At 44.3% G+C, this 23359-nt stretch overlaps 1 protein-coding gene across 1 annotated transcript in view; it reads left to right on the top strand.

Moving 5' to 3' along the window:
- Nucleotides 1-23359, top strand: part of ACER1 (alkaline ceramidase 1) — an 82096-nt gene that overhangs the window by 50166 nt on the left and 8571 nt on the right. Inside the window, exons 2-3 of the mRNA XM_063932148.1 lie at nt 22623-22737; nt 23025-23163. Coding sequence (XP_063788218.1) covers nt 22623-22737; nt 23025-23163 — 254 coding nt within the window. The remainder of the gene's footprint in view (nt 1-22622; nt 22738-23024; nt 23164-23359) is intronic.

Genomic DNA, 23359 nt, shown 5'->3' on the forward strand with positions numbered 1-23359 from the left:
TTGGCCGCACCTCCTTTTCCCACTCCAACCAATGCCTGCACACCAGGGGGTATATCAGGAGCTGCAGGGTGAGCCTGTGGTTATCCTGAACTTTGTGTCACTCCTGCGACCCATGTGTCTGGATCTGGTACCTGTTCCTCCGTGTTCCTGGTTACCTGCCTATACCTCCGTGTTCCTGGTTACTTACCTGTGACTTTGTGCTCCAGGTTATCCTCTACAGCTCCGTGGAACTACAAGCCTCAGCAACACCTGCTTCTGTTTACAGGCTTCACACAAATCACCAACCCAGTGTGCTTCAGCCTAGCAGTAGAGACTCACTCCAGGTGCATTCCATCTCTTCACCTGTGATGCAGCTTGCTTGCTGCTTGTGCCTCATCACCTGCACTGTGAACGTTGTCAGTCTCCTGCCTCTGCTACCAGGTTTGCTGTATGTTACCATCTTTGCTGGCTCCATGTTTTAAACTGCTCTGGTTCCCATACCAGATTATCATCTATCAAGTTATCATTCATCAGTTGTCATTCATCAGTTATCTTTCATCCATTGTCATATCTCTATTGCCATAGACTTTCAGCTTCCACGCTGTACCATTGACATTGCATTCCTTATTGTTTATTTCTGCTGCCTTTTGTGAACTTTGTGTTTAATAAACATCATTGCGCCCATGCGCAGAAACTTAATCCAGCCTCCTCACTTTCTCCCTCCTACCTCCACTGACCCACTAGCGCCCCCTCCGGGGACACAGACAAAACCAAGTCTGACAGTAAGTTCAGGATCGATGGACTCGGACGGTGGTCGGAGTGTGGGGTCAGAGACCTTACAAAATCTGGTCTTCCGCTTGGATGGTCAAGAGGCTGTGCAGCAGCAGATGTTTCAGTTCCTGCAAGGGATGTCCTCCCGGATTGATACACTACAGCAAACCCTGCCTAGTGTACCTGCTACTTCAGTTCCAGTTGCTCCAGCGCCTGCAAGTGTTGTGAGTTCTTCTATGCCGGCTGCATCAGCTCCAGTGTCACGCTTGCACCTGCCCGTGCCTAGCAAGTATGATGGCAGTCCATAGTTATGTCGCGGGTTTCTTAACCAATGTGAAATCCAGTTCGAATTATTACCACACAATTTTCCCACGCCAAGATCCAAGGTTGCCTACATCATCTCACTACTCTCTGGTTCTGCCTTGAGTTGGGTGTCTCCTCTGTGGGAACGTGCTGATCCTCTGATGAACAACTACGCTGAATTCGTGTCAACCTTCAAACGAATCTTTGACGAGCCGGGTCGTGCAACGTCAGCCTCTGCAGATCTTATTCAACTTCGTCAAGGTACCCGTAGTATGGGACAGTATGTCATCCAGTTCCAGACGTTAGCCGCAGAGATTCAGTGGAACAATCAAGCCCTGGTAGCAGCCTTCTGGCATGGACTTTCAGATCGGATCAAGGATGAACTGGCAACCCGTGATCTCCCTGAGCAATTGTCCGATTTAATTTCCCTGTGCATCAAGTTGGACTCTCGCATTCGCGAACGCAACAGTGAACGTGCTCATAGTGAGCCGCGCAGGTCAAGAATGGTACCTTCTGTACAATTTCAGCCTCCACCTTCTGATGAGCCTATGCAAATAAATAGGTCCCGCTTAACTCCTGAGGAGCGGTCAAGAAGACTTCGTGAGAGACTGTGTCTTTATTGTGCGGCTGCAGGTCACCAGATTAATTCTTGTACAGTGCGTTCGGGAAACGCCAGATCCTGACTTGTAAAGGAGGAGTCAAGTTGGGATCTTCTAGACAAGCTCCTTCAAATCAAGACCTTATCCTTCCCGTGACTTTAGAAACTTCGGTTGGTCTTCAATCTGCATCTGCATTAGTGGACTGTGGAGCCGCAGGAAACTTCATCACTCAAGCTGCGGTAGATAAGTTTTGTTTGCCTGTCTGTGAACTCTCATACCCAGTCTACATTACCGCTGTAGATGGTAGCCGAATCTCCAAGGGGAATATCTCTCACCAAACTGTACCAGTAGTTCTGGGAGTTGGGTTCCTGCACTCAGAATTAATAAAGTTCTTAGTTATTCCTCAGGCAACCCAAGAGGTCGTTTTGGGTATGCCCTGGCTCCAACTACATAATCCACAGATTGATTGGTCTACTTTACAACTTACTTCCTGGGGTTCACATTGCCGCCAGGCCTGTTTAGCTCAAGTTTGTCCTATCAAGTCTACTGAAGTTAAAACCCAGTCAAGTCGCTGACGTTCTGCCGCCCCATAGAGAGTGGGATTGCCCCATTGACCTCATTCCCGGCAAGAAACCACCTAGGGGGCGTACCTATCCGTTGTCCGTTCCTGAAACTGAAGCGATGAGCAACTACATCAAGGAGAACTTACAGAAAGGATTTATCCGTTCCTCATCTTCACCCGCTGGTGCGGGCTTCTTCTTTGTTAAGAAAAAGGATGGAGGATTACGTCCATGCATCGACTACCGGGGTCTCAATGACATTACCATCAAAAATAGCTATCCATTACCACTCATCACCGAATTGTTTGACAGAGTTAAGGGAGCCCGCATCTTCACTAAGTTAGATCTCCGCGGTGCCTACAACCTCATCAGAATCCGGAGTGGTGACGAATGGAAGACAGCTTTTAACACCCGAGATGGTCATTACGAGTACCTGGTAATGCCATTCGGGTTAAGTAATGCCCCAGCAGTGTTCCAGCACTTTGTGAACGAAATCTTCCGTGACGTTCTGTACAAGTATCTTGTGGTTTATCTGGATGATATCCTCATCTTCTCCCAAGACCTCTCCTCTCATCGTCTACAAGTCCGTGAAGTCCTCCGACGTCTTCGTGAGAACAGGCTCTACGGTAAACTGTCCAAGTGCACCTTTGAAGTTTCCTCTATACCCTTCCTGGGGTATATAATTTCCGAATCGGATCTCCAGATGGACCCGACAAAGTTGGAAGCCATTGCCAATTGGTCCATTCCAAATTCTCTCAAGTCTATTCAGCGATTCCTGGGATTCGCCAATTACTATAGGAAGTTTATTCGAGGATTCTCAACTCTCATCGCTCCTATTACCAACTTAACTCGGAAAGGGGCAGATCATTCCAACTGGTCAGAAGAAGCTTTAGCGGCATTCCAAAAGATCAAGCTGGCCTTTATGTCTGCTCCAGTTCTGTCTCAACCAGATGTAAACAAGCCGTTCGAGTTGGAGGTGGATGCCTCTACGGTAGGAGTTGGAGCTGTTCTCTCCCAGAAGGAAACTGATGGGAAGATTCACCCTTGTGGATTCTATTCTCGTAAATTCCTCTCTGCAGAAGCTAACTATTCCATTGGAGATCAAGAACTACTAGCGATCAAGCTGGCCCTTGAGGAATGGAGGTATCTCCTGGAAGGGGCCAAATATCCGTTCAACATCTATACGGATCATAAGAATCTGCTTTATTTAAAGGCAGCCCAGTGCCTTAATCCTCGCCAGTCCCCGTGGGCTATGTTTTTCTCTCGTTTTAACTTTAAGCTTCATTTCCGCCCAGGTTCTCAGAATATTAAAGCTGACGCCTTATCCCGATCTATGGAGTCCGAAGAGGAAACGTCTGACTCAGTTCCGCATTCCATCCTGAGTCCAGTGGTATTTGCCGCATCTCAAGTTTCTCCTGCTCCTCCTCCTGGTAAGACTTTTGTTTCCCCAGAACTCCGTCCCAAGTTGTTGTCTTGGGCTCATCAGTCCAAGTTCACTGGACATCCTGGTATCCTGAAAACCTTCAAGTTCCTCTCTGAGACGTACTGGTGGCCGAAGATGAAAGCTGACATCAAAGATTTCGTGGCATCCTGCCCTAAGTGTGCGCAGCACAAGACTCCTCGTCAGTCTCCAGCAGGTCAGTTACAACCATTATCTGTTCCCAGTCGCCCCTGGTCACATCTGTCCATGGATTTTATCTCCGACCTGCCCCCTTCTCAAGGATATAATACCATCTGGGTTGTGGTGGATAGATTTACCAAAATGGCCCATTTCGTTCCTCTCCAGGGTCTCCCTTCTGCCCCAAAACTCGCCCAAATCTTCCTACGGGAGATTTTCCGTATACATGGACTACCCTCGGAAATAATATCCGACCGAGGTGTTCAGTTTGTAGCGAGGTTTTGGAAAGCCCTCTGTTCAGCCATGCAAGTTAAACTGAAGTTCTCGTCAGCTTACCATCCTCAGACGAATGGGCAGACAGAGAGGGTAAACCAGGAATTGGAAAACTTTTTAAGACTTTATGTTTCATCTTCTCAAGATGACTGGTTGGATCTGCTCCCGTGGGCCGAATTTGCCCACAACTTCCGCTACCACACCGCTACTGAGACAACTCCGTTCTTTGCTGTATATGGACAACATCCTCGTGTTCCAGATTTCCAAGAACTCCCTCACATTGATGTTCCTGCTGCCACTGCTGCCCTGAGTCAGTTTTCTTCAACCTGGAGGAAGATTCATGCTTCCCTCAAGAAGGCCTCCAGCCGGTATAAATTCTTTGCTGACCGCAAAAGACGTGCAGTTCCTAGCCTGAAACCTGGTGACAAGGTTTGGCTTTCTACTCGGAACCTCCGCCTTAGAGTCCCGTCGATGAAATTCGCACCACGTTTCATCGGTCCCTTTTCTATTGACAGAGTCATCAGTCCTGTGGCCTACAAGCTTAAGTTACCACCTTCATTACGAATACCTAATGCCTTTCATGTCTCTCTCCTCAGACCATTAGTCCTGAATCGCTTCCAAAGAGCTCTTCCAGTCGGCCCCAAAGTTCGAACTCAGCGGGGCGTGGAGTTCGAGATAGAGAAGATTCTGGTTTCCCGTTGCCGGTACGGTTGTCTACAATATCTTATTGACTGGTCCGGTTATGGTCCGGAGGAGAGAAGTTGGGTGAATTCGTCAGATGTCCATGCTCCAAGGTTGGTCCGTGTCTTCCACAGCACTCATCCTTCCAAGCCACGTGGGTGTTCAGTGCCCACCCATAAAGGAGGGGGTACTGTCAGGAATCGACTCACCACAGTGACATCTGTCCGTCGGTGCGGACTCCGTCCGGGGTTCCTACGTTCTGCTGTCATCCGCACCTCTGTCGCCAGACGTCATCCTGGGCCTAGGAGCGCTCCTGTGACAGCGGGTGTGTGAGCACGCCGCGTTCCCGCCGGGCCGCGGCATGGGCGCCGCCATGACAGTCTCCATCGGTCAGAGTACGGCGGCCAATCCGGTGCTTGGCCGCACCTCCTTTTCCCACTCCAACCAATGCCTGCACACCAGGGGGTATATCAGGAGCTGCAGGGTGAGCCTGTGGTTATCCTGAACTTTGTATCACTCCTGCGACCCATGTGTCTGGATCTGGTACCTGTTCCTCCGTGTTCCTGGTTACCTGCCTATACCTCCGTGTTCCTGGTTACTTACCTGTGACTTTGTGCTCCAGGTTATCCTCTACAGCTCCGTGGAACTACAAGCCTCAGCAACACCTGCTTCTGTTTACAGGCTTCACACAAATCACCAACCCAGTGTGCTTCAGCCTAGCAGTAGAGACTCACTCCAGGTGCATTCCATCTCCTCACCTGTGATGCAGCTTGCTTGCTGCTTGTGCCTCATCACCTGCACTGTGAACGTTGTCAGTCTCCTGCCTCTGCTACCAGGTTTGCTGTATGTTACCATCTTTGCTGGCTCCATGTTTTAAACTGCTCTGGTTCCCATACCAGATTATCATCTATCAAGTTATCATTCATCAGTTGTCATTCATCAGTTATCTTTCATCCATTGTCATATCTCTATTGCCATAGACTTTCAGCTTCCACGCTGTACCATTGACATTGCATTCCTTATTGTTTATTTCTGCTGCCTTTTGTGAACTTTGTGTTTAATAAACATCATTGCGCCCATGCGCAGAAACTTAATCCAGCCTCCTCACTTTCTCCCTCCTACCTCCACTGACCCACTAGCGCCCCCTCCGGGGACACAGACAAAACCAAGTCTGACAATGTTGTTTCAAAATATTTATTCATAATCATTACAGACCAGCTACAACAATGGTTCTGCATGCTGGATGTAAATCTATGTTTTATGTTGGTGCACTTTATTAAAGTAAAATATAAATTTAGTAGTAGAGAGGTGTGAGTCCTGTGTCTGCATAGGCCGATATGCAATGTTTCACCTGTCCAGTCATGGGTAAGTGTCTCTGCAAGGTGGATGCTCCTCTGTGAGCCTACTGTAAGAAGCAACAAATGATCAGTCTTCATAAATATTAAATCCAACATTTATTTAAGAACTCAAGGAACAAACACAAAAAAACAAAGTTATACTAGGTTAAAGTGAATACTAGATGAAATAGATGAGTGTCTTAGCGCACACCTAGCATAAATATGTGAATTAAACCTTGTGTTTGCAAAAAATATCCACAATGAGACAAAATCATAAAATGTCAATTTATTTATATTGGATAAAAATAAACGAAAAATAATAATTAAAGATAAATAGAGATATATAATAGGGTTCTAAAAAGCTTTATAGATCTTAAAGATGAATGTTAATCTATGTAGCTTATACTACTAAAAACTCTTTTACCCCCTAGTACCGGTACACATGACTGACATACAACATACAGACAAACATGTATATGAATTTCCAGTGGGCACACTAATTTAGCGTTTTACCCCACTGGTGTATTAACAGTCTCTATCCAGAAAAAAGGATAAGGATTTGCTGTTATCCTTAATAAATCATCAAAATGAGCATTCCTAGTACTGGCTGTTTGTAAAGAGTCTCTGTGTGCCACTGATAGTCAGGATTAGTATGGTTAGTGCGGTCAATAGTCCCAATACTTATTGCAGAGACTGCTGATTAATTGTCCTTTGTCAGCAGTACTTTGCTATATAGCCACAAATGCTGATGTGGGGTATTATCCCCGCCTACCTCATAATCGCTGCTTCTGCAGTGAAATGCTCGTTGGTGATGCAGTGGAATGTGTCCAGTGCTGCTTTTTCTTCTGCGGGGAGACCCGTTGGTGGTGTGGTGGAATGAGCTGTAGTCTGCCGGCAGACTTCCGTTTCTCCGTGTCCTCGTCCGTGCGGTCACAGGAGAAGGATCGATTACTCCGCAATCAACGCGTTTCACCTGTCACAGGCTTCCTCAGGATGGCCATTCCACTGGACAATACCCCACATCAGCATTTGTGGCTATATAGCGACTGCTCAAGTGAAATGGGCTGTCCTGGTGGGTTGATGACACAATTGAGGCATTGCATAGCAGGGCCACAAATATGCAGGTGTGGTATCATGTGCCCCATGCACCACCCACTTGACAGTACTACCAACCACCCCTTACCCCCACGCCAAACACACACACACACACACACACACACACACACACACACACACACATTGCCATGACTATGTCTTTATAAGCCTGTTTTAAGTGTGCTCACCTGTTTCACTATATGTTTTTATCATACTTGCCCAGAGCCGTTACTAGACTTTTTGGTGCCCTGTGCCAGAGAGAGAATTGGCGCCCCTCTTCCCCCACTTGTACTTATGTACATGTGATTTCTTAGTTTTTTATTTTTAATAAATTTGCAAAAATCTCAAAATAACTTTTTCACATTGTCATTATAGGGTATTGTGTGTAGAATTTTGAGGGAAAAATTATTTTATTCCAGTTTGGAATAAGGCTGTAACAGCAAAATGTGGAAAAAGTGAAGCGCTGTGAATACTTTCTGATGCACTGTATGTTAAATGACACCATCTAACGTTTTACCTGGCACTAGGATCATATAATTTAACACAAATTCACAGTAATGCACACATCCTTGGACACAGATCCCCTGTAAGGCATTTTATACACCCTGTAATGCAGTACACATCTCCATGAGAACAATAACCTGTAATTCTTACACACACAGCCACTCGTCAAGGTGCTGGAGAGCTGGTGGCCATTTAGTTGCAGCGCACATCGAGGTATATTTAGTAAAGTGCGGATTGTCAAAGCTAGCATTCATGGAAATGGATTAGCCTGGATTAGCATGTATTTCTATTGCTATTTTAAAACTATCAGACAAAGTTGCTTTGACAAATTGTGGACCAGATTCTGAGGTGGATGCAATGCCAATGTTTGCGCAGTTGAGCTATTCTGTTTTTTGTATTCTGCATGCATCAGAGTCGCAATGTACATGTGCAGTGATTGATTAGAATTGGTGGATGCAGTGAGGATTTATTCCCAGTGAGTGACAGGTAAGGAGCGTTTGTGGGAGGTTACCGGGTGGTAAATATAAACACAGGGGTGTTGTGACCATTTCAGGGACATGTCTGAGTCTGCAATTGCTTATTCCAGTGCAGTTGTAAAGGCTTTGGCGACTTACTTGCAACAAACATTCTGAGCAACCATAGGGTGACTGAGGTGCAAAGATGCCACTGTTGGGTGTTTCTGTACAAATAACCGGGTGTGGTTCGTTTTATCGACAGTGTCTAGGTCGACAATGTTTAGGTCGACCACTATAGGTCGACATGGTTTCTAGGTCGACATGTGCTAGGTCGACAGGTCTAAAGGTCGACATGAGGAATTTTTTTTTTTGTGTCGTTTTCTTCGTAAAGTGACCGGGATCCCAAATTAGTGCACCGCGTCCCCTCGCATGGCTCGCTTCGCTCGCCATGCTTCGTTAAGTATGAAAAAATAAATTTTTTTTTTTTAAAAAACTCATCTCGACCTTTAGACCTGTCGACCTAGCACATGTCGACCTAGAAACCCTGTTGACCTTCCATCCATGTCGACCTAGTGACTGTCGACCTATAGTGGTCGACCTAAACATTGTCGACCTAGACACTGTCGATCTTCAGACCGGATCCCCAAATAATCGTGGTCGTGGAATTAGCAGATTTTCACTGAACTGCTGTGTACAGGTTTGCAGTAGCTACGACATTTGCTTCCACCTCTGAATCAGGCTTTGTGCCTTAGTAAATATACCTCATCCTCCTTATTCATCACTGATTTGTACATACCCAGTCTACCCTCAGGGAGGGGTGGTCTTCTGTATACCGGCGGTCGGGCTCCCGGCGCTCAGTATACCGGCGCCGGGAGCCCGACCGCCGGCATACCGACACTTATTTTCCCTCGTGGGGGTCCACGACCCCCATAGAGGGAGAATAAAATAGTGTGGCGCGCGTAGCGCGCCACCGTGCCCGTAGCGTGGCGAGCGCAGCGAGCCCGCAAGGGGCTCATTTGCGCTCGCCACACTGTCGGTCAGCCGGCGGTCGGGCTCCCGGCGCCGGTATGCTGGGCGCCGGGAGCCCGACCGCCGGCCAGCCGTAGTGAACCCCTCAGGGAGATTGCTAGACTCTTCAGCAAGTCTGTGTGATCCGGGGGGTGTAAATACAGTAGACAATGGAAGGAGGTAACTTTCGGACCCCAGCCCTGAAGGGGGCACACTGACCTCCTCCATTGTTACAGGTTCTGCTTTATACACTCTAGATCAGGAATAAGCAGGGAGCCCAGGGGGCTTGTGTTGCGGTCCTCCCTCTCACAGGGCACACACCCCAGAGTCCAGTCCTAGCCTGGAGACAGAACTCTATCAGCTCCTAACTGCCATTTTTCAATCACATACCCAAATGTATTAAACTTTAATAAGAGAGAAAGCACATCGTTCATTGTTGGTGCCTACACACTGAGCGATATGAACGATATCTCGTTCATTAATAAACAAGATCGTTCATATCGCTCAGTGTAATCGGTAAGTGTGTAGGGCCTATAACTCTCTCTGCATGTGTTGCATCTGCCCCACCTGCAGTGTAACCTGGTTTTGCCCATTAGTTTGCTTTTTTGGTTTGCTAACAAACCTGAATAAGGCCCAAAGAGTGATAAAGTACCAGCCAACCAGCTCCTGTCGTTTTTCAAACACAACCTGTGACATGGCAGTTAGGAAGCTGAGTGATTGGTCATTTATCACGTTTTAGCCGTCTCCACTTTATCTCTTGTTAAAGCTTAATACATTTGGGCCACATGGCAGCTAGGAGCTGATTGGCTGGTACTTTACCTTCTTCCACATTATCTCTCTCCATGATTTAGTACATAGATCCCAGAGGCTGAAATGCATGGCCCCTCACACGTGCGGGACCTGCTGCCTCTGCTGTTGCTGTGGGTGCAGCAATTTGCAAGACTGGAAGACTCCTAAATCAGTGCTGGAACAATTACAGAATGTCGACAATACAATGTCTACAGATTAATTTATTTTAGATAATTTTAGGATTAGGGTTAGACATACTCACCTCCGCAAAGGTAATCCACAAGGTCTAAAGGGGAGTACACACCTAGAGATGTGTGCTGAGCAATCTAGCAATCAATTTACAATGTCAGCATTTTAACCGAAACATATTCTACTACACTCATATAGACAATAAATGTTGTTGTTTTTTTGTGGGATTATGATTAATTGTAATACCATGAGAATTCCATAACCCAAAATATATAATTTTTTATAAATTTCTTTTTTACTCCAGTTATTTCAATGTCAATATGTGGAAGTTGCAAATTCTTTCTGTTATTATGAATTATTTCATCTTGATGTTACCCTCCGGGTCTGTAATAAAGGTGTCTCATCAGAGATTCTCACCTTGGTCCCTTTGTACAATACCTTTCACAAATTGTTATAGTCTTCCTCAGTATACTAAGTTGTCGAGAAAACTTTACCTGTTAGAAAAAGGTAACAGTGTTTACAAAGGCAATCTCGTTGGTAATCTCTTTGCCTATACAGGAAGCTCTTGCTGAAACTAGCAGAAGGGCATAACTTGGTAATAACGTAGCACTTTGTCATAATAATGTAGCCCTTTGTCATAATCTCAGTAAACCTGCTGGTAAATTAGTACATTGTATTAATCACACTAACAGTGGCAGTAAAGCAGTACATTCTAGTAATCACAGTAACAATGGCCCTCATTCCGAGTTGTTCGCTCGCAAGGCGATTTTAGCAGAGTTACACACGCTAAGCCGCCGCCTACTGGGAGTGAATCTTAGCTTCTTAAAATTGCGAACGATGTATTCGCAATATTGCGATTACAAACTACTTAGCAGTTTCAGAGTAGCTTCAGACTTACTCGGCATCTGCGATCAGTTCACTGCTTGGCGTTCCTGGTTTGACGTCATAAACACACCCAGCGTTCGCCCAGACACTCCTCCGTTTCTCCAGCCACTCCCGCGTTTTTTCCGGAAACGGTAGCGTTTTTATCCACACGCCCATAAAACGCCGTGTTTCCGCCCAGTAACACCCATTTCCTGTCAATCACACTACGATCGCCGGAGCGAAGAAAAAGCCGTGAGTAAAAAAACTATCTTCATAGCAAAATTACTTGGCGCAGTCGCAGTGCGAACATTGCGCATGCGCACTAAGCGGAAAAACGATGCGATGCGAAGAAAATTACCGAGCGAACGACTCGGAATGACCCCCAATGACAGAAGGGTAGTCATTTGCAGTAATTAACAGTGGCAGTAAACTCTATTTGATGTGCACTGATAGGGTTAGAGGACATTTTAATCAGGGAAACAGAAGGGTTGATTTAGAGCTGACACATTCTGCAGCAAAAAAACTTGTATACACTAGACAATATCATGTACCATCGGCCTGATCGTATGCGATATCGTATACATCGTCTAGTGTGTACCCACTAAATAGAGAATAGCATATGCCTGAGGTTGACACCAGGAGAAAACAGTAGTACTGTATATGCATCTGCTTTATGCCAGGAAACATTGCTTGACAGGGGTAATATTAAATACAAAAGTTACAGTACACAATTCACACAAGGACAAGACAGTCTGTCTGGAAATGGATAGTGTTATTTATAAATTCAAAAGTCACAGTTACCATTTAAAATTAAATACAGATGCATCTACAAAATTAAAGGACAAATTAAGTTTCATTAAATACAAAATCCTGTTGTCTCCCCTTAAGAAAAATGTAATTTAAAAAAGTATTTGCTTTCATGCTGTTGGCAAATATCAAATAATATAAAAAAATACAAACAGAATGCAACAGCCACGCTATTAATAGTAATAGTATTAGTGGTAGGGATCAAGACGCCAATAGAAAACTACTCCCTATAGTGATTACAATCAGTGTGTGTTTTGCGCTAGTGATTGAGCAGCTGCCACATATATACCTCTTCACAGGTGAAGATGAAAAGCCCATTAATCTACATAAGCAACACAAGGACAACTCTTCCCACACCCTTATCCACCTCTCTAAACAATAAAATAAAAATTACACCTACATCAAACTGTACATGATTCCACAGTTTCTAGCAGCAGCTCTGATAGTAGTAACTGGCAGTGGTGGGATGAATAATCTTGGTCTTGCTAGCAGGACCGGAACTAGGGTGGTGTGGATGGTGCACAGCACATAGTGTAAATGCCCTGTGGGTGAAACAGGCCCCATCGACCCGCGATTACCTTTATCTGTGAGCACTGCCACCTCTAGCTGCTGTGTACTGTCCTCTGCAAATGTATCATAATAGCGGTGCGCCCAGCTCCACCTCTGTTGGGTACACCACCACCATTACACATGGCAGCGGGCAACACTGTTGACTGCCCCTTTTGGTCCACACCCTCCTCATGTCCTGCAGTGTTCTTGGGACTGGGAGAGACGTCATGATTTTTCTCACAGTCTATTCCCATAATGCCCTGTGCCGAGCAGCCATTAGGACAGCCACAGCATTGGGGTGGCAGCAGCACACAGTGACGGGTTCACTACGGCTGGCCGGTGGTCGGGCTCCCGGCGACCAGCATCCCGGCGCCGGGAGCCCGACCGCCGGCTTACCGACAGCTTGGCGAGCGCAAATGAGCCCCTTGCGGGCTCGCTGCGCTCGCCACGCTACGGGCACGGTGGCGCGCTACGCGCGCCACACTATTTTATTCTCCCTCTATGGGGGTCGTGGACCCCCACGAGGGAAAATAATTGTCGGTATTCCGGCTGTCGGGCTCCCGGCGCCGGTATACTGAGCGCCGGGAGCCCGACCGCCGGCAAACAGAAGACCACCCCACAGTGACAGCATACAGTAGAAGAGCTCCTTACAGAGTACGATGGGATCTCAGCTGTGACTGATGCCCAGAGATGAAATGCCTACAGTACAAGGCCATGCAGCAGCAGTGACTGCGTAACAGCCCCCCCCCCCCCCCCCCCCCACACACACACACACACACACACTCAGTCACAGAGATTGGGGAGGAGTGCTGTACAGTTTTACTTAATATTCAAATGTAAATTATACTGCCAGGAATGAGTAGTAGGAATGATGATGATAAGAAATTATGATGATGATGATGATGCACAGCAACTTGAGGAGATAGGATGATGAGTAGGAGGAAGACCGAGGAGGAATGACGATGATGAGGGAGTAGGGTAGGCTTTACCGTGATGTAATGTGTATAAGGGGCACCACTGTGTGGTGTAACAGGTATAAGGGGTACTACTGTGTGGTGTAATGTAAATAACGTACACTACTGTGAGAAGTAATGTGAATTGCTACCATTCTGTTGCCACACCCCTTCCCATGAAATCACGCCCCTTTATTTCAAATATGGTGGGGGGGGGCAACAATTTTCTTTCTGACACAGGGCACCGACATGTCTAGTTACAGCTCTGCTTGTTAGACTGCTCTCTAGACACCCAGCTCACCAGGTCTATTTACAGCTTGGATTTCTGGACACTTTGCTGCATGTGCTCTCAACTGCCTCTCCAGTGCCACTCTTTACTGTTCTAACTACAACCTCTATTGGTGCAACTGCACTTGTCACTCAGAGCTCTGTTCCTCACTGCTCTGTGTGTGTGCAAAGAAACTCCTCCTTTCCATCTGCTCACACCAGTGGCAAACGCAGGATTTGCATGGGGGGGGTTTCCAGAACTGGGTGGAGCCAATCACGGGGGTGGGGACTGAGGTGACCCAGCATATGCTGGGTCCGTAAAACTAGTGTGTCGGTGTGTGTATATATATATATATATATATATATATATATATACTCATATATCTACACATATATATATATATATATATATAGAAATAGAAAGAAGTTATTGCGCCACGTGTGTTCACCAACGTTAACTTAACCTGAATACGGATTATATGACACTCCCTAAGAATTTAAAAGGGCGTCTGCTTACCCCCAAACAGGGATGGCGGTTCCCTGTATCATAAAATTAAATACACAGTTGGGGGGAGGGGTTTAGCGACCAATGGTGTCTAAAGGAACTCACACTTTAGGTGAATAGTTAAGAATATGAAATACAGTTTATTAACGTGTATATTTAAAATGACAATACTTTTTCTAAAAAATGTGATAAAAACTATACACACAGAAATATAATACCAGTTAAAATGAATAAATAGTAAAAGATTCCATAACTTGGTATGTAGTCACTGCCAGATAGCCCAACGCGTTTCGTCCTTAAGACTTCATCTTCATCTTAGAAAAAGTATTGTCATTTTAAATATACACGTTAATAAACTGTATTTTATATTCTTAACTATTCACCTAAAGTGTGAGTTCCTTTAGACACCATTGGTCGCTAAACCCCTCCCCCCAACTGTGTATATATATATATATATATATAAACAGACAGTGAAAACATGCAGCGGCACTCAGAGTCTGATTCCAAAGGTTTAAGGTGCAAAAGTAGATGGTTTAATCCATGAAAATAACAACACAAAGGTGACCAACGTTTCGGGGCGCTGACGCCCCTTTGTCAAGGTGATACAAGTGCTTACAACAATTACATACCTTTAAATAAAGCCAGAAGACCCGCGAACGGGACACACGCAACGGAAGGAGGGTGTAAACGGAGACCGCTCAGTGCACTTCCGGGTGTGATGACATCGGCACGCTCCTACGCCGGAGTCCGTCACTTCCTGGATACCCGCAGTTTACCCGGTCACTAAGGAAACAGGCGCTGTGGTAACCATGGGAGGGATAGACGTAGGTGCGGGCTGTCAAAACACAAAAAGTGAATTTAAAATATAGTAAAAGTGTGAATACATTGGCAAAAACATATATAAATATATAAAACTGACTGTGAATTATATTTAAAAAGTTTTTATACAGGAATTATATTCAGCGGTACTGTACTAATTTAAAGTACTAAAAGAAGCAAAATATACAGAATTTAGAAACATAAGCTGGATGTAACCTGTGGAGAAAAGAGATATTAATGCTGAATATTAATGTTAATATGTTTTTTTTGCAGCTATAATTAAGCAAACTTTCTGTAAAATTGATAATTTGCTGCAAAACCATGAATATCGGTTGCATGTAATAAAACCTCATTAGCATAAGTCCAACCCTTCAATTTTGAAATACACTCCAGGCTATTTTGTCATTAAGACCTCTGGGTCTGATAGTGTCAAGAGTGTAAATCCATCTGGCCTCGAGGCGCAAAAGCTGTCCCCCACGGTCGCCTCCACGTAAAGATTTGGGGATATGATCAATGATCTGAAAATTCAGGTCATGAAGTGAATGTTTACGTTCAGCATAATGTTTGGCAACCGGTTGGTCAGAAGACTTCCCTGAGATGGCATATTTGATGGCGGATCTGTGCATGGCAAAACGTTCTCGTGCAGTACGCACGGTCTTACCTACATACTGCAGCTTACACGGACATGTGATTAAATATACGACATGGGTGGTGGTGCACGTAATAACATGCCTGATTTTAAAGGATTTTCCCGTAGAGGTAGATAAAAATGATGACCCAGGCTGAATATTGGCACATGTCTTGCACCCAAGACACCTGTAACATCCTGGGGGTTTGGTCATAAAATTAGTAAGGGGCTGATCCCCAAAACCCGTTATATCAGAGTGCACCACGTAGTCCTTGATACTTTTGTTTTTCCTGAAGCATGTGAGAGGTCTCTTTTTCTTAAATACAGGTAACTTCTTATCAGTAGATATGATGGGCCACATTGCTTTCAGGGCTCGTGGTATCACGGGGCTGGCAGTGGTGTATTTGGTAACTAGCGGTACCAGATCTTCATGCTTTTTTGATCTTTGCTGTAGCAGTTCCTGACGTGGAATGGCTGCAACTTCCACCTTGTGTCTGGAAAGTTCGTTAACATCGTAACCTCTGGCAGTAAAACGGTTGACCACTGTAGACAAAGCCTGATCCAGTTTAGATGGATCGCTGGTTATTCGTGCGGCTCTTATTAATTGGGACCTTGGTAAACCTTTTTTCAAGGCTCTTGGGTGGTGACTGTTTGCTCGCAATAAGGTGTTTTTATCAGTAGGCTTGTAAAAGATATCAGTAGTAATATCACCGTTGACGATGGAAATCTGCACGTCTAGATAATTAAGAGTATTAGCATTGCTTTCCGCCGTTATCTTAATTGGGGATTGGCGATTGTTAATTGTGCTGACCAGTTGTTCGAAAAGCAATTGACCACCCGTCCAGAGGATGAACACGTCATCAATATAGCGTGAGTAGTGTAAGATGTGATCTCGAACGGAAGCTTCGGTAAAAAACATATCTTGTTCCTCTTGCATCATGTACACATTGGCAAAGGAAGGGGAGACGTTGCTCCCCATGGCACACCCACTGGTTTGGCAAAAATATTTCCCATCGAACAGAAAGTAGTTCCTAGTCAAGGTGAGTTCCAGCAGTTTAAGAAATAAATCTATGTTGATGGTAGTCAGATTTTCTTTAATAAGGAACTGCCTCATAGCGGCCAAGCCCTGGGTATGGGGGATGCATGTGAATAAGCTACAGATGTCGATGGTGCAGATTAACGTACCTTCGGGTATGTTGGAAAGACCCGCTAAACGATTCAAAAAGGAAGTAGTGTCCTTTACAAAATTAGGCTGTTTCAAAATGAGTGGTTGGAGTATGCTGTCCAGAAAGACAGACACAGGTTGATACAATGATTGGTGAGCAGAGATTATGGGTCTGCCGGGGGGATGAGTGGAATTTTTATGTACTTTGGGGACAGTAAACAAAATTGGAACCTTGGGATGTTCTTGTTTTAACGCCCGACATAATTTTTCAGAGATACAGGAAGATTTGCAGTCTTGGTCTAAAATCATGTCCACCTCCCATTTGTATTCAAATGTAGGATCAGAAGGTAGACTCTTGTAAACAGATATATCACTTAACTGCTTGTATATTTCTGCCTTGTAATCGACCAAATTCAATATCACAATCCCGCCCCCCTTATCGGCGGGGCTGATAACGATGCCTTGATATGATCCGAGTTGCTTCAAGGCTTTGAACTCAGATCTAGAAAGATTGTGATGTGTCTCTTGAGAAGCAGCCGTGTATTTGATAACGGAATCATCTAAAAGCCTGGTGAAGGTTTTTATAGACGCGTTATTAGATTGAGGATCAAAAGTAGAACCATGTCTGCTATTGATGAATTCCTGGTGTGGATCAGTGGGTGAAACTAGCTGATGTTCCTGAAAATACTCCTGCAGCCTCAGTTTACGGGAAAAGTGATGTAGTTCGGCTTGCCACGTAAGGCCATCGAATCTACTAGTGGGAATGAAGGATAAGCCGTTATTAAGCACTTTGGTTTCCGTTCCTGTGAGGATGCGGTCGGAAAGATTGAAAATTAGACTTTCCTCCTTGTGTAGGTGTTTCTGGATCCTGCGGTTTTGTTTGCCCCTGCGGGTGGACGGCCTCTTGTTTTGGTGGTTTCTGCCACCACAGGGGAGGTCCCTAAAGGGACAGTCACAGGGTCTGTAGGTCCATCAGAATCAGCCACATTGAATTCATTGTCGCTGTTGGAAGTAGCTTAGTCACGATTACGTGACTCTCCTCGTTTGCGCCAAGTATGTTTGGATCTCTGATTGTAGGGTCGATGGTTCCCAGGTTCCCCTCCGGCCACCCATCTGTATACTCTGTTCAATTCATAGTCCTCTCGGACAGTAGCGCATTTATTGCGTTTGAATCTGACCAGCTCCTTGCGGTAATTTTCACACTGTGTCTTTAATTTCTGGACCAATCTAATAACGCGTCTATAAAAACCTTCACCAGGCTTTTAGATGATTCCGTTATCAAATACACGGCTGCTTCTCAAGAGACACATCACAATCTTTCTAGATCTGAGTTCAAAGCCTTGAAGCAACTCGGATCATATCAAGACATCGTTATCCGCCCCGCCGATAAGGGGGGCGGGATTGTGATATTGAATTTGGTCGATTACAAGGCAGAAATATACAAGCAGTTAAGTGATATATCTGTTTACAAGAGTCTACCTTCTGATCCTACATTTGAATACAAACGGGAGGTGGACATGATTTTAGACCAAGCCTGCAAATCTTCCTGTATCTCTGAAAAATTATGTCGGGCGTTAAAACAAGAACATCCCAAGGTTCCAATTTTGTTTACTGTCCCCAAAGTACATAAAAATTCCACTCATCCCCCCGGCAGACCCATAATCTCTGCTCACCAATCATTGTATCAACCTGTGTCTGTCTTTCTGGACAGCATACTCCAACCACTCATTTTGAAACAGCCTAATTTTGTAAAGGACACTACTTCCTTTTTGAATCGTTTAGCGGGTCTTTCCAACATACCCGAAGGTACGTTAATCTGCACCATCGACATCTGTAGCTTATTCACATGCATCCCCCATACCCAGGGCTTGGCCGCTATGAGGCAGTTCCTTATTAAAGAAAATCTGACTACCATCAACATAGATTTATTTCTTAAGCTGCTGGAACTCACCTTGACTAGGAACTACTTTCTGTTCGATGGGAAATATTTTTGCCAAACCAGTGGGTGTGCCATGGGGAGCAACGTCTCCCCTTCCTTTGCCAATGTGTACATGATGCAAGAGGAACAAGATATGTTTTTTACCGAAGCTTCCGTTTGAGATCACATCTTACACTACTCACGCTATATTGATGACGTGTTCATCCTCTGGACGGGTGGTCAATTGCTTTTCGAACAACTGGTCAGCACAATTAACAATCGCCAATCCCCAATTAAGATAACGGCGGAAAGCAATGCTAATACTCTTAATTATCTAGACGTGCAGATTTCCATCGTCAACGGTGATATTACTACTGATATCTTTTACAAGCCTACTGATAAAAACACCTTATTGCGAGCCAACAGTCACCACCCAAGAGCCTTGAAAAAAGGTTTACCAAGGTCCCAATTAATAAGAGCCGCACGAATAACCAGCGATCCCTCTAAACTGGATCAGGCTTTGTCTTCAGTGGTCAACCGTTTTACTGCCAGAGGTTACGATGTTAACGAACTTTCCAGACACAAGGTGGAAGTTGCAGCCATTCCACGTCAGGAACTGCTACAGCAAAGATCAAAAAAGCATGAAGATCTGGTACCGCTAGTTACCAAATACACCACTGCCAGCCCCGTGATACCACGAGCCCTGAAAGCAATGTGGCCCATCATATCTACTGATAAGAAGTTACCTGTATTTAAGAAAAAGAGACCTCTCACATGCTTCAGGAAAAACAAAAGTATCAAGGACTACGTGGTGCACTCTGATATAACGGGTTTTGGGGATCAGCCCCTTACTAATTTTATGACCAAACCCCCAGGATGTTACAGGTGTCTTGGGTGCAAGACATGTGCCAATATTCAGCCTGGGTCATCATTTTTATCTACCTCTACGGGAAAATCCTTTAAAATCAGGCATGTTATTACGTGCACCACCACCCATGTCGTATATTTAATCACATGTCCGTGTAAGCTGCAGTATGTAGGTAAGACCGTGCGTACTGCACGAGAACGTTTTGCCATGCACAGATCCGCCATCAAATATGCCATCTCAGGGAAGTCTTCTGACCAACCGGTTGCCAAACATTATGCTGAACGTAAACATTCACTTCATGACCTGAATTTTCAGATCATTGATCATATCCCCAAATCTTTACGTGGAGGCGACCGTGGGGGACAGCTTTTGCGCCTCGAGGCCAGATGGATTTACACTCTTGACACTATCAGACCCAGAGGTCTTAATGACAAAATAGCCTGGAGTGTATTTCAAAATTGAAGGGTTGGACTTATGCTAATGAGGTTTTATTACATGCAACCGATATTCATGGTTTTGCAGCAAATTATCAATTTTACAGAAAGTTTGCTTAATTATAGCTGCAAAAAAAACATATTAACATTAATATTCAGCATTAATATCTCTTTTCTCCACAGGTTACATCCAGCTTATGTTTCTAAATTCTGTATATTTTGCTTCTTTTAGTACTTTAAATTAGTACAGTACCGCTGAATATAATTCCTGTATAAAAACTTTTTAAATATAATTCACAGTCAGTTTTATATATTTATATATGTTTTTGCCAATGTATTCACACTTTTACTATATTTTAAATTCACTTTTTGTGTTTTGACAGCCCGCACCTACGTCTATCCCTCCCATGGTTACCACAGCGCCCGTTTCCTTAGTGACCAGGTAAACTACGGGTATCCAGGAAGTGACGGACTTCGGCGTAGGAGCGTGCCGATGTCATCACACCCGGAAGTGCACTGAGCGGTCTCCGTTTACACCCTCCTTCCGTTGCGTGTGTCCCGTTCGCGGGTCTTCTGGCTTTATTTAAAGGTATGTAATTGTTGTAAGCACTTGTATCACCTTGACAAAGGGGCGTCAGCGCCCCGAAACGTTGGTCACCTTTGTGTTGTTATTTTCATGGATTAAACCATCTACTTTTGCACCTTAAACCTTTGGAATCAGACTCTGAGTGCCGCTGCATGTTTTCACTGTCTGTTTATACTTATCATACCAGAGGGCACCGGAGCAACAACTTTGGGGTGAGTGCCAGCTCTTTTTGGAATTTATATATATATATATATATATATATATACATATACACACACACACACACACACATATATATATATATAAATATACACACACATACATATACACGGGTGGTCTTCAGTATGCCGGCGGTCGGGCTCCCAGCGACCAGCATACCGGCGCCGGGAGCCTGACCGCCGGCATACCGACACTTATTCTCCCTCGTGGGGGTCCACGACGCCCCTGGAGAGAGAATAGAATAGTGTGGCGCGCGTAGCGCACCACAGTGCCCGTAGCGTGGCGAGCGCAGCGATCCCGCAAGGGGCTCATTTGCGCTCGCCACACTGTCGGTAAGCCGGCGGCCGGCCTCCCAGCGCCGGTATGCTGGTCGCCGGGAGGCCGGCCGCCGGGAGATCGTAGTGAACCCATATACACATATACATAGAATATTAAACATGCATACATATACATATATATATATATATATATATATATATATGTACACACACATACAGTACACAGATATATACACATGTATATATATATATATATCATATGTGTGTGTGTGTTTATATGTATGTATGTATGTATATACATGTGTATATATGTATGCACATGGATATATATGTACTATAATTAAAATAAAGTAAACTTTTATTGCACTTGCAAGTGCCACCAGGAAGACAGCAGGCTGCAGAGGACGCTAGACAGTCATTAATAATACTCATGCAGCTTTAAAAAAAAAAAAAATTTTTTTTTTTAGTGGAGGGGGGTTTCTGGGTACTCGGAACCCCCCCCTGGGTGCACCACTGCACACCCTTGTACTCCCAGCCTCTCACACTGGAAAATCGTTCTTGTTACCTGCACGATCCTCTTCAGTTTCAACAAGCATTGGGATAGACATTTAGAAATCATGACATACTAAATACATAAACTGCATGATGCTTTTCATCCTTTACTATCTCAGCATTATAATCATACATAATATTTAGCTAGCGGGAGGGGGGCCAGCTTAAGGTTGCGGGGAGGGGGATTAGGTTTAGACACCAACAGGGAGGGTTAGGGTTAGGCTGCTGTTTAGGCTGCAGGAAAGGGCGGGTTAGGGGGGATGGTTAGTTTACTTACCCGACCCCTGTCAGGATTCTAATCTTCGGGATGCCACGGTCAGTATTCTGACCACCGGCATCCCAAATGCTGCGATTTCAGCTCCAACCCATATTTTGCAATAGTGCACAGTTAACAACGCAGTTAAGTCACTGTCAGAATACATTCCCAGTGTTAATTACATGAGCATAACTGGGACAGCATTTTCTATTTCACAATTATATTCTCATGTGTAACATTTCATTGGGGGGCATAAAATTTATTCAGCAACACTTGTTATTAATTTTTATAACATTAAAGAAATGTATATTGCTGCACAATTGGCATATACTATACAATTATCTGGTAGATAATCTGCAATATCTGGCTGGTTGGAATGAAAATTTAGTAATGGATGAGAGCAAATGACAATCGACCATTTGCTCCCAAACACTGGAAAATGGACAAAATCTGTTGTTCATACAAATTGGTTAAATCCATGATTTAACCAATGTGTCTGAACGACAAAGTTTTGTACATTTTCCAGTGTTTGAGAGCAAATTGACGACTGTAAGTTGCCCTTATCCATTACCAGATTTTCCTTACAACCAGTCAGATATGACAGATGATCTGCCAGATAATTGTATAGTGCATGCCCATTTTAAGAACATCAATTTTATGTATATGAAGTAATTGTCTTATAAAAATAAAACAAAGAAAATCTCTAATTGTTAAAAAGTAATCAAGCATGTGAATAGTTAATTATACATTTGAATATGACTTGCACTTAACACTGCCTCTGTATTTATCATAGGTCACTAATATTGCCTTCCTCCTGGTTGGTCCCCTCATGATGTACCTTTTACACCCATATGCCTGCAAAAGAAGCCTGATGGTTCATCTGGTCTGGATCATGTTCATCGTGATAGGTATGAATAATATGTACTGTATGAAGTATCTTCAAGGTCTCTTCAATAGATGACTCCTGTGGTCTTAGATATACTTGGGTAAGAGAGTAAATTAATAACAGTGATAACTTTGAGACCTATCTATATAAACCAATAATTACATTACTTCTAATGTACCTTTTACCCTTGCTGTTCAGGTATCTGTAAAAGTACCCTTTGTTGCTGCGGTTGTTTCTTAATATTTATGTACAGTAGCTAACATTTTGACTAGTGAGAATGGATGAGTAATAACATTACTTCCCCTTTAGGCCTCTTCTCCATGTATTACCACATGACCCTGAGTTTCTTTGGCCAGTTACTGGATGAGGTCTCCATTTTGTGGGTTATTTGCCTTGGCTATTCTCTCTGGCTTCCCCAGCCCTACTTCCCAAGATTCATCAGGGGCAGGTAGTATTTATCCTGTGTGCAGCAGTAGATTATGTCTGCCTTTTTTTTTTTTTTTTTTACTGATCCTTCGTTCTTTATATAGCTAATTATTGATTCTGGTTTTGGGCATTTGTTGTTTGTAATCATTGGTTCATAAGGGTGATTATTGGTGTTAGATGATGATTGGCTTTGGATCTGATTTATTGAGTTTGGATTT

This window comes from Pseudophryne corroboree, chromosome 1 (assembly GCF_028390025.1).
Source record: "Pseudophryne corroboree isolate aPseCor3 chromosome 1, aPseCor3.hap2, whole genome shotgun sequence".
NCBI classification, from domain to species: domain Eukaryota; kingdom Metazoa; phylum Chordata; class Amphibia; order Anura; family Myobatrachidae; genus Pseudophryne; species Pseudophryne corroboree.